Source organism: Lonchura striata, chromosome 7 (assembly GCF_050655825.1).
Source record: "Lonchura striata isolate lonStrDom1 chromosome 7, ASM5065582v1, whole genome shotgun sequence".
NCBI lineage: Eukaryota > Metazoa > Chordata > Aves > Passeriformes > Estrildidae > Lonchura > Lonchura striata.
In genome coordinates, this window is record NC_140709.1 from 28,761,537 (window position 1) to 28,773,384 (window position 11,848).

Genomic DNA, 11,848 nt, shown 5'->3' on the forward strand with positions numbered 1-11,848 from the left:
ATATAGTTTGTAACCTATGACTGTGATTCATTGCTGAAAAACAAGAGCTGAGCAGTCTTAGACCAATTTCAAAATCAATTACTTGTCTGTTTTCAGTTAAAACAGTAATAACCTTAGCACAGTATTTTGATCTTCTGTTGTATAGTATTCCGTATCTTCCACTGCAAATCTTGTTACAGAACAGATACTTAAAAACAAATGTACCCATAATAAAAAGTTTCCAAAAGAACAACCAGAAATAATTAATTACTGCTTTCTTTTTAATGAGCTTGATTATTCTCCAGGCAACTGTCAATACACGTCATGTTTAACCTGTCAGGCAGTACTCATGTGTATAATACTGGAAAGCTGAAGTCCAAGTTCTATACACTTCAGTGGCACTAAATTGTATATAGTTAATGTCATTAAAGGGCTCTCAAATCCCTTCAAGAGAATATGCAAGGGCAGCCAGAGGACAAGGCTATACCAAAGTTGGAAAAGATGCTGCCTGTTACTGCTGTCAGCCTTTGCCTAACCCTGTTCACTCTGATTCCCTGCTGCCTGCCCTCCCCAGCTCCTGAGGGGCAGGAACGCGATCCCAGGCAGACAGGAGAAAACAGCTTCCAGCTGTGGTCACTGAAAAACTGCAGCACCTGGAAAGGGCAGCGCTGATCTAACAGCACCTGCTGCACCTCCCTGAGCTGCAACAGGAACAAGCAGGGTCCCTCCTGACACCTCAGGCAGCGGGACAAGCCCACCCCAAGCCAAGCTCCACAACTGGAACGTGTACATTTGCAGGGGGGCAAAGATCAAGGGTGTCCCACCAGAGGCCATTTCAGAAAGGCACACAATGCTACCCAGGGCACCCCATCCCCTCCCCACACAGCAGTGCAAGAGATCATTCCCAGCAAACGGAGAACTGATTGAACTTACACACACACACAGAGGCTTCAAGTGAAAGCACCTGGGCAGTCCCCAAGCACAGCTGCCTTCTCTGCATGGAAATCTCAGCACATCTCCATGCAAACCACTGTCTGCCTAGGGTGTTTCAGCTACTTAAGCAAAGGCACCTGTGATTAGAGTTGGGTTTGGTTTTGTTTCTTTTAAAAATCTTTTTTTTATTCAATTTCCCTTGGATTCTGAAATCTATCCACAGTGCTTAACAATCTATTTCAACTGCTCACTTTATGCCTTAAAGCCTGGAATATCATTTGTGGGGACCTCTTTCTTTATCACCAACTGTTTCACTGAGACTAGAAAACTAGTTCAAGAGTTAGGCTTTACTTTCAAACAAACTTGGATTCAAATAATGTAGTTATACAAAACTCAAACTCAAATGAAAGCCACATCTGTTATTCCAGCGTTTGCAGCCCACGTAGCACAGCATTTTTTCTGTGTACAATGCTGACAAGAACATTTTAAGTGCCCAACTTTCTTCCCCCAACCCTTTCTGTTGTCTCCTCCCAACAATTTTAATAACCTGAAATATTTGTAATACAAATGCACTGATTTCTTCCCACGCTCCTTCCCAAGTAATTTCAGTTTCGCTCCCTTGTTTAACTTTCTTATCCTTGTTTTCTCTGAAGAATGTTCTGCTCATCTGTGAAAAACATCTTTGACTCCTCTAAGTTACACAGCTTGAATGCCAGAGAGAGTAAAGTGTCTTAGCAAGATTTCATGGGTAGCTACGAGTTCCACACCAAACACATGTTCCAGCTAAGGCAAGAGAGAACCCAGAGAGACAAGAGGTGCTAAAAGTAAGGACAAAGCAATATTCTTACCAAACTAAGGCAGTCTCGCTGTGAGGCAGTGCAAGTCCAGCACTTGTGTAATTCATTTCTATTAGGAACGTCTCAGAGTAACAGTTCCATGAGAAATTCCAATTTCTTAAAAAGAAATATTTCTTGAAATAATTATTGACTACATAAAGACAAGTACTAAAAATGTAACTGCTTTTCTATACTGCGGGTATTCACTCCAATGTACGTGCAGGGGAGATGTATGCAGCTTCCCCCAATCCTAAACTGTGCAATACTTCATACAAATATTCAGTTAAAAAAAAAGGTTGGAATCTGAAAACCCAAATTAACCTACTCTACATTTTTAAAATTTCACATTTTTAGCAAATACTAGAATACAAAATCCTATTAACTAGCACACATTTTTAAGATTTTTTAAAAAAGTTAATGTAAAATTAATATATTGTTGTTACTGAAAGACATTTTAAGAAAGCCATAAACACATTTTAACTAAATAAGAACTTGTTTTTGTTTTATCAGTCTTAAGCCGACATTAGTTTCTGCTAATGGAAACAGGAAAACATGCTACAGATCAATAAAGTTAAAATTAACCATTTCTAACTTTAGCTCTCACCCATCTCCTGTATTTTCTTCCTTCTTCAATTTCAGTGAAACAGGTTTGTGGATTTCAGTGAAACAGGTCTGTGGATTTCAGTGAAACAGGTCTGTGGATTTCAGTGAACCTCATTCATTTGAAAACCTATAGCCCAGGAGGAGGGGCACTTTGTAAGAACAGGCCATTAACTAATTGATCCAAGCCCTGTTTGCCAAGTTAATACCAGATAAGACTTACAGAGTACAGAAAGCATTTATGCATAACTGAGTACACCATGAATACTTCCTAAAAATTGAACTGTGAAGTATTTGAAAAGCCAAGTCCCAAGCATAATAAAATGATCTTGAACTAATACAGTAGCAATCTACCAGCTCAGTTATCCAGAAAGGAACATTTATTCTAAACATAAAAAAATTGGAGAGCCTTCTTCAAAGGGTCAGTTATTTGTAAGAAATTGCTGAGTATGGGATTCTTCTCAGAGCTTCAGAACACTTGGAAGCTCTGTAAGTACTAGTTCTGCTCACCAAGAATTAATTTGCAGTCTTTCATATATAAATTGGATGTAGTCCATGAAACACCTATTACTGCACAGAATTTACAACAAGCCAACTTGCTTTTGTGCCAATATTCTGTATTGAATACACTGTTCCATTAGATCCTATTAAGATACCCACCAGCCCTTTTAAGATTGAAATATTTGGAAAGATAAACTAGTTACAGCTGCATTTGAATATTTAATTTTTCCTCTGAAAGTAAGCAAATTGTTTTGGTTATGACCAAAGCTGAAGTTCAACAAATATTTTAAGATGGTCTTGCACTTAAAGCAGCAGTGCTGCCCTCCCCCACTGCTTCACTCTCTTGTTCCCATTCCCACAAAACCATTTTTGGACACCAGCACATTTGTTTGCTGATCTGTTCACTGTGCAGCTGTACAACTAGATTCTGCTGAAAAAAAGCCTAGGAAAAGGAAAAAAAGATTATTTTCATAACAGATTACTTTTCCTATCTGGCTCACTGTACAGCTGCACAAACACCACAGTCCACACAAAAAAAGAGCCACCCAGCTTTAGGTGGGAACACCAGTTACTGATCTGGTTGATCTGCAGTCTAACAGAACATTGTGATAGAGCACAAATAAAAACAACTGGCCACTTCAAAATGCATCCAAATAACACTGAAACTTATTTCCGATTGGAAGTAATTTGAAAATAATTTCTCCAACTTTCCCTGTAGAACAGAATATAACAATATTTCTAATAAAGTGTTAAAATCAGCTGCAATACTTTTATTTTCTTATCATTTAAACCACTATAATTACTTCATCCTCACACTACATTGTAGTACTTGTGGTATGTTAGAGGGCATAAAAGGCATGTCTTTGATGAGTGTTTAATACTCATTATAATAAATTTCTCTTCATCACTGCTACAATCGAAAAAGGAATTATGCATGCCTACTGCTAAGCCAATGACTTATCTTACTTGAAAAAAACAGAAAAATAAATTCAGAAAAGCTGTAAATTATGGAAGACCACTCAAACATGAGACTAAAGCATACATGTGCTGTGCCAAATTAGTGCCCGCTTGTGAAGGACATTTCTAAAATGAAGAGGTTTCAAATTACATACCATTGAATCAAATCTGTATTTTTAAATAAGGGATTTAGTTAATGAACCAACATCACAGACTTTTATAAGTTGCTCTGCCAACATGTCACTCAAATTCTTTTTAGCAAAGCTATTCAGTAGCTTTGCTAAGAGAACAAACCAGAAGAACTGCTACTCTTAGCAGTTAGCTACTGAAACCAGTGACACCTTGAATTAAGTGAGCTCCCAAATGTGTCTTTGTTCAGTAATTGTGGGAGACAAAGGAGTTTGTTAAGACACTTTAGCAGATTCAGAAGTAACACTTAACCTGTCTGACATAGGACACAGAACAATTGTACATATTTGAACAGGTAAATCCACCAACGAAATATCCAGCTGAACCAATTAGTGCCATTTTCACCATATTCCAGGTGAGCCCTCAAAAGAATTCATGCCATTTCCCTGCCATCATTTATTTTAGCCAGGATTATTCTAAAGTATTTACCTGGCTACTCATTGCAGGTTTGTGTGGTGATGGAGGCAACCATTCAAACTGATACAAATACTGACAGGCTTTAAAAATCACCCACCATGAACAATAAACCTTTCTTAGCAAGGCATTAACTCGGAAGGGACACAAGTTTAAGGTGAAATAATGAAAATGTAGTCTTTAATACCCAATATTACTCTTAGTGCAAGATTTGAGACAGAAGAGGGGCAAAGAAGCACAATATTACTGGCAATACATGAGGCAGAAATGTTAAGGGTCTGGCATTGCTTATTGTCAAGGGAAGTAAAATTGAAGCAAAGTGTAACTGCATGTCCAGAAAAAAAAAACCAAAAACAAAACTGCAGAGTGTGTGAGGCATCATTTTGGCATTTTACACTTATTCAATCACTGCTTGATTGAATACAAGGAAATCCTGTATGACACTTTTCATAGGCTATAGGCAAAACTTAGCAAAATATGTGGGGGTTTCCCATTGTTGATATACATTCCTTTTATGTGTAGAACAATGTACTCCTCTAGGTGTTTCACTTTGAGAATATTTTCTTTAGAAAATATAATTAATCCTTTGTATTTGCCAATTTACTGTTAAAAATTAAGCTACAGTAATGGAGAAAATTCCAGTAAATTAGTTTATTTATGGAAATTCTCGGGATTTTCCAGAACTAAGTGGCAATTTGCCTTTTTCAACTTTATTTCTGTTTTAAGAACTCGACAATAGTACAATACAGGGCAAAGTATTGTCTTCAAAGACTGGGAAAGTATTATACGTCACTCAGCATAACTGTTTACTGCCATCAGTTTGAATGACAAAGCTTAACACAAGGGAAACAGTAATAGTTTGTAATACTTGCTGCATTGTTATTACAGCATCTCATCTTCATCTGTTCTTTTAGGAGTCAGCATTAACCCCTCACATTCCTGTCCCTACTGCTGAACATACATAGTTAGCAAAACCCAGTGTAAGAATTTTTGCCTACAATGCTACACCCTTTACAAAACTCAGTCTCTTTATCTGGAGTACAAAGACAGAAACTCAGTGAAAAAATAACTAGTTATGGGCATATTACAATGAAAAGCAAAATTTTGTATATACATCCTGCTGCAGCTACTGAGTATTTATTTATCATTTATGTTTGGTCTGGGAGCAAGAGGACCCTGTTAATATAATGCAATGCCTCTGCTGGACAATTGCCTCAAAGCAGAGTTCAGAACAGCAAGGATGGAAATCTATCCTGTTTATGTATTGTAGCAGACATCAAATAAATAGGATTATTTTATATTTAGCATAAAAACTTAGTATTGCAAGGTGACCACATTATTTGGACTGCAGCCAAGTAGCATTTCTTAAGTTTTAATGTTTGTTAATACAATCCGAAACTGTACTTTTTGGCTGAGATACTGTCTTCTAGAGATGGATGTTCAGGTCAGCACAAAAAAATGCTGCTATATTCTGCAGACAGCACCAGACAATATATATGGCCTATATGATACTATTTGCATTTTATGGAATGGAAGTGGTTATCAGGGTAGTGGAGCCCTGGTGGAAAGAGGCCTTCCTTGACAGGAATGGTTACACAAATTGCAGAGCCCGAGCAGTAATGCAACCATCATGTGAAACAGAGAGTGCAATCTCCCAATTGACAGTGAAGCAGCTTTTCTGGACTGCTCTGTCCAAGATATGAATGAAGCAGGACTGAAAAGGAGCCCTGGCTCACTGCTCCCCCTTGCAGGAACACTCACTTGGGGCATTACTAGTTATTCTGCAGGAGGAATTGAACTCGACTGCCAGCTGTACAAATGACATGTGGCCATCCAAAACAATCTTAGATGGAATTCAGTGCTACTTGTGTGCTATTTAAGATGCAAATCAATATTAACAAAGATATTACTCAAGAAGAAACTCATAAAAATAATCATGTTGAACAATGTCTACTGAGACTACCTTCAGATTACATACATTTTTCCTTTATTTTTCTTTGATGTTCCAATCTCAGTATGGCTGCATGCTATTATCAGCAATTAACTTGGTAAAAGAGTAAGTATTTATAGCTATCAAATCACCAGGTGTAAATAATTTATCGTTTATGGTTATCTTTGAGAATTAAAGGTAATATTTTTGTCCAGTAATAATCACTACCCTAAGGACCTATGTATGAATGTAGTGCAAGTCAGGTAATCTAGAGATCTGCATCTTTATGTATGATTTGCATGACAACCCCTGCCTGGAATTCATGCTGGATTATAGTGGTCTTTACTAGAAGCTGAGATTGGTAACTATTTCAAAAGCATTTATAATCTACATGCAGAAACACTCTGTTTATTGTACTAACAATTTTATGCAAGTTCTGCATAAAACTTCTTCTTAACCTGAAGAGCATTTTATCTCACATATGCATTTTATATTATCTAATCAACCACAATGTAGATGTGTCTGACTTTCAGACATGATCAGTTATACAGCAACTTCCAGTATTATGAAGACTTTCTCCCAAAGCTAGATTGGTTTAGCTACCTCAGTGACTTCAGAACTGTGTATTTATGACTTCAGATATTATTCACTTATTCAGAACTGTGCTTATCACTTATGCACCAAATTGAATGCTCATACAATTTTCTGTGCCTCTTAACAGTCCAGAAACTCCCTCTGGAGTTTTAAGTCCTCTGTTAATATTCCACATTTTATATAGACATACTACTTTGTCCAATACTGGCTTGTGACTGTCAACACAGAAAAAAAGAGGGTCAGGTTTCTCTCACAAACTTCATGAGGCTACAGAGGTGACAGTCAGATGAGAATTAAGCTCCTGGGTCACTGAGAGAGAAAGGACAACAGCTGAGTCATTCCTCCTCTGCAGCAATGGAAAAAGCAGCCAGGAAGTGGAAAGAGAGATGAGGCAGCACAATGTGATAGGAGAACATTTCCACTCTAATGAATCATGTCCCCCAGCATGGGTACAACACCCTCCATGTAATTCCAACAACCCCTTCTTCTCAGAAGCTTTTGAGACTGACATCAGCAAACCATAATCTTCCAAGTCTTTTATGCTGCTTTCCAGCTTTCTGGGTATTAAAACCTGTACAGACTTTGCACTATCACAAGAGGTAACAAAAGTGACTTCAAACAATTATTCTTTAACTTCTTTAATCCTTGGATTTTTATTGCATCCAAAAAGCCTGAAGCAATGGCACTGACTCAAGAGCACTAAAAGACTGTGAACAGGGGGACTGACACAGCACATACCTTTCTCTCCTTTAGGAAGTTACACCATGGCAGGACGTGGTTTCCAGCATTTCAATCAGTTTTTGAAATTTAGAAAAAAAAAGGTGTTATTAGCTTTGCCTAATTGGTACATATTTCTTTACCAGACCTTATTAGGTGTATTTCAAGTAATAGCTGTAATTAAAGAATGACGTAAGAGCAGTCTTAATTCTTTCTGCATTAAGTGTTACTTCAGGCCTTTATCAGTAAGATAAAGTTACTAGTTTCATTTAAGGTAACCAATGGCCCATCCCCAAAGATAATACTTTTTAGATGATAAAATTGTTTTAAATAATTGCTATCTAAATTAAGTTGGACTCCCACAGTAAATCAGGAAGTTATACAGGTTTTCTTCAGATTGGAATAGAAATTGCTTCCCGAAAGGCATAAATTCTCAGTATTCAAGGAATTCACCCTGCACCTAAAGCTCAACCCTGTGAAAAGCATACCTGCCCAAGGAACCAAACTGCCATTAAACTTTCCTTCTCTGAAACTTCTAGTGATATTTTAAAATGTGTTACAAAAAGTTAAGATACAGTTGACAATTCTGAAAGCATCCTAAAAAATAATATGCTATGAAATACCAAGTGTTCTGACATCGTTGATCATCAAACCGAGAAGAAAATGGAATGAGGTTTTCTCATTCTGGTATCATTTTCATTGCTGACACATGCAGTTATGTCTGTCCATCAGTTTGTACAGATGCCACCATCCTTCCACCAAGTTTCACTACAGTAAAGGACCAAATTTTAGCTTACAGAAAAACTTTAATGGAGTTTGGCTTTTAAGTAGCTTTTGTAATTTTAATCAGCAATTCCATCTGATGAAAACACATAAACGTTCTCAAATTGATTTACTTTATCACTGATTTATCAAGTGCCTATCACACATTCAAAACAAACTTCCACTTCTGTAAAAACTGTAACAGAGACAAGAATGCGTCTTTACAATAGGCACAGCCATGATCAAATGACATTGAAGCTAGACAGCAAAGGCAAACAAGTCCAAACACACTTCCTTTAGGACTTTATACAAGCTTGAAGTCCATTTGTTCTGGGCACTACTTAAAAAGTCTCTTCAGACTTGAATCAGCCATTGCTTTGCAGAAAATGTATTAAGAATAGAAATAGTAAATTACAATTGCTTGACTTACTTAGTGAAGACCAGGAAGGAAACCTACGCCAGGTTGGATATATTAATTTTGCCATATATATATATTTTTTTTCCTCAGTTGTGCAAGTCAAAGAAATAATGGTCAGTATGTGCTTTTTCAAATCAAGTAACCTTTCTAGAACATGTCTGAAATACCCTGATGATACAATTTAATTATTTTCTTGCAATGGGAAAAACATCCATTAAGACAGAGCCTGTGAGCATATCTCAATAACTTTACAGCTCTGCTGTAATTGCACATTTTATGACTGACTGGATATAAGCTGCAAACTTAATACCCAGGTTTTACGTAAGCCAACCTGGAAAGCACAAAGACCTACACAGATATTAACTGAAACAAAGCTCATATTTTTTGAGATTTTTTTAATGTAGCCAGAATCTCCAGTCGTATTACATATTCCAGATAGGTAAGTGCATAATCCCTCTAGAGCCACCCATGGACACTAACGCAATGCCAATATGGAACTGCCACAATTAATCTCATCAAACACACACAACTAATTCACAGTCTGTCTATCTATCTGGACTCTATTCTCCTTTAGAAATAGACTGCAAGGCTGCATACTTTTTTACTCTAAAGTGCAAGTTAAAAGAAGTCTAAAATAAAAATGCTGCAAGACACAACCACTAATTTTACTTTAACCATTAATTTAGCACAAGAATTTAGCTGGTAAAGTATAATGACACTGGTCAATGTTCTTGAGGACCAGAGTTTTTTTCAGTTATTGTCTTATATTACCATGCCAGACTATTAGCCTACAGAGTAACCATTGGTTCCTCACTTTGGAGCTGCATAGTGTGCCTCAGTCCAAATTCCTATTTCCCTGCACATCTGAAGCAAAGCACATTATTCAGCCAAGGAAATCAAGAGTGCATTCTCTGTTAAAGTCCAATTAAAAAAACCTCATATGATACCTTTTTAAATATAGAAAGTCTTCTATTTTTATGTCACTGTGTCAGTTACTACTATCCAAAGGGATACAAGAACATACCCACTGGAACATGCCAGGAATTACTTTTGTTAATTAGATGACAACTGCTTCCGCTCGTCTGAAAACTAACCAGGTCTTCCAGTGTGCATTTCTCAGTTCTGTATCAGGCTCGAGGTTATCACAGGCTCCCTTGGTGCTATGGTACAAGATCCTACCTTAATAGAAAAAAACACATTATGATTGCTACTTACACACATACAGCGTTAGGAGTGCTAGAAACCAGAAGTATTTTTACTCGGACAACTCTTGTTCAGCGAGTTTTAACAACTAGAAGGCATGAACACTTCTACAAAGAGGCCCAAAAACGACAAAGATAGCTAGAGATTTTAAAGAGCAATTTTATTCCGCAGTTTCAAAGTTAAGTGTGTACTCCCAAAGGGTGCAGCATAAGCAGCAGAGACGGCTGAGAAAAGGACATCAGTGGGTTTCACTCGTCACTTCTGTGTCTGTACAGTTCAGCGACAATGCCTCCCGACCCTACCCTTATGTAGGGTTACGTGCAGGTTACAGCCCGAGTGATTTTCCCGCAGCTGCTAGCGCTAAATCCCAACCATAAACCCCGCAAATTGAATCGCCTGGCCTGTTCACCCTCCACGGTCCGGGTACCGCCCGCAGATGCCGCCAAGTGCTGGGGGCTCCGCAGGGACCCGCGCGGCCGCTCGCTGCCCGCAGCGCCCACGCCGGGCGGGCAGGGCCGGCTCCCGCCGCCCGCACCCGCGGCCTCCACGTGGCCGCACCGGGAGCGGGCTCGGCGGGGCCGGGCGCGCCCGAAGCCGCGCTCCCGGCAGGAACGCTGCCAGAGGGAAGCGGGGCGCGGGCACCGGGCAGCTCCGCACGGCTGGAACCCGCCGCGCCCCCGACCCCCGCCGCGCCCCTTTCTCTCTCCGCCCGAGCAGCCACGGCGGCCGCGGCGCCGCCGCCGCGTCCCGAGCCCCGGTTCGGGCGCGGGGGCGATTTACCTGCCGCATGGTCGCCTCCGAGCAGGGGAAGAAAGGGGTGGGGGCTGCGCGGGGCCGCGGCGGCGCCTGGCGCCGCGCGCCTCAGGGGGAGCCCGGGCGCGGCCCCCCGCCCGCCGCCCCCCGGCCCCCCGCGCGCACCCCGCGGCCTCGCGCCCCGCCGCCACGTGATGAGGCGGCCGCGCCGCCGCGCGCCCCTGTCGCCGCTCCGCATCGCGGGCGAGCCGCTGTCCGCTGCCGCCGCTCCGTCCCCGCCGCGGCTCCTCGCCCGCACCGCCGCCCCCCCGCCCCGGCGCGGCCCGGGCCGGCCGCCACCCGCTCCGCGGCGCCGGGCGGCTGTGGGGGAGGGCATGTAAACAAATGGGGTTTTATAGCTACCTCACTCGAGTGCCGTGTGCATCTCCCTCTCCGCTCGGTACCAAACCGCCGCGGCGCCTCCTCCTCCTCCTCCCGCCGCTCCGCCGGCGCTATTCACAGACCCGGCTACGCCGCGCTCGCCCTGCACACGCGGCCCCGCAGCCCGCGCTGCCCAATGCGCAGCCATTTCCTCCAGCGCTACGAAAGTGGCGTAGCGGCCCTGCCCGCCCGCCCCTCGCTGCGGCGGCTCCGCGCACGGCCCGGCCATGGCAGCGCCGTGGGCAGCGCCGCGGCCCCGCGCCCCGGCCGAGGGAGCCCGGCCGGGCGGCTCGGGGGCAGCCGGGCCGCGGGGCCGGGGCCGAGCTGCCGCTTCCGCAGCCGCCTGAGGAGAGGGCCGGTCAGCGACAGCGGGGCGTTCGTACCTTCCTGTCGGGGTGCCTTTGGAGGCCGAGGTGGGCACAACCCCCGTTTATTTAACTCACGAACTCCTGTCTGGCTCGCTCATGCCACCGGAGCCTCCCCAGGCAATAAACGTCTCCCATGCCGAGGTGGAGCCCCTCGTCACGACACGCTTCATTCCTAGACAACAACTACAGAGCTAAATAAAGCCCCCAAACCTCAGGTAAATCAAAACCCTCACTAGCTCAACGCCGAGGATCAGGGGACATTTTGGTTTATAGC

General features: G+C 42.1%; 1 protein-coding gene across 18 annotated transcripts in view; it reads right to left on the reverse strand.

Annotated features, from left to right (window-relative positions):
• The window catches only part of SLC39A10 (solute carrier family 39 member 10), a 51,921-nt gene that overhangs the window by 22,589 nt on the left and 17,484 nt on the right, over positions 1 to 11,848 (reverse strand). For 2 of the 18 annotated variants that reach the window (XM_085585272.1, XM_085585268.1), the window contains exons 1-2: positions 11,189 to 11,270; positions 9,925 to 10,009 (exon numbers count right to left, since the gene is read on the reverse strand). The exons of 2 other annotated variants lie outside the window; for them this stretch is intronic. Coding sequence is in view for 6 of the 16 variants with exons in the window: in XM_021555461.4 (XP_021411136.2) it covers positions 9,855 to 9,866 (12 nt within the window). In the remaining 10 variants the exon portion in view is untranslated. 14 more of the 18 variants (XM_085585265.1, XM_021555463.4, XM_085585269.1 and 11 more) reach the window with 13 other exon arrangements.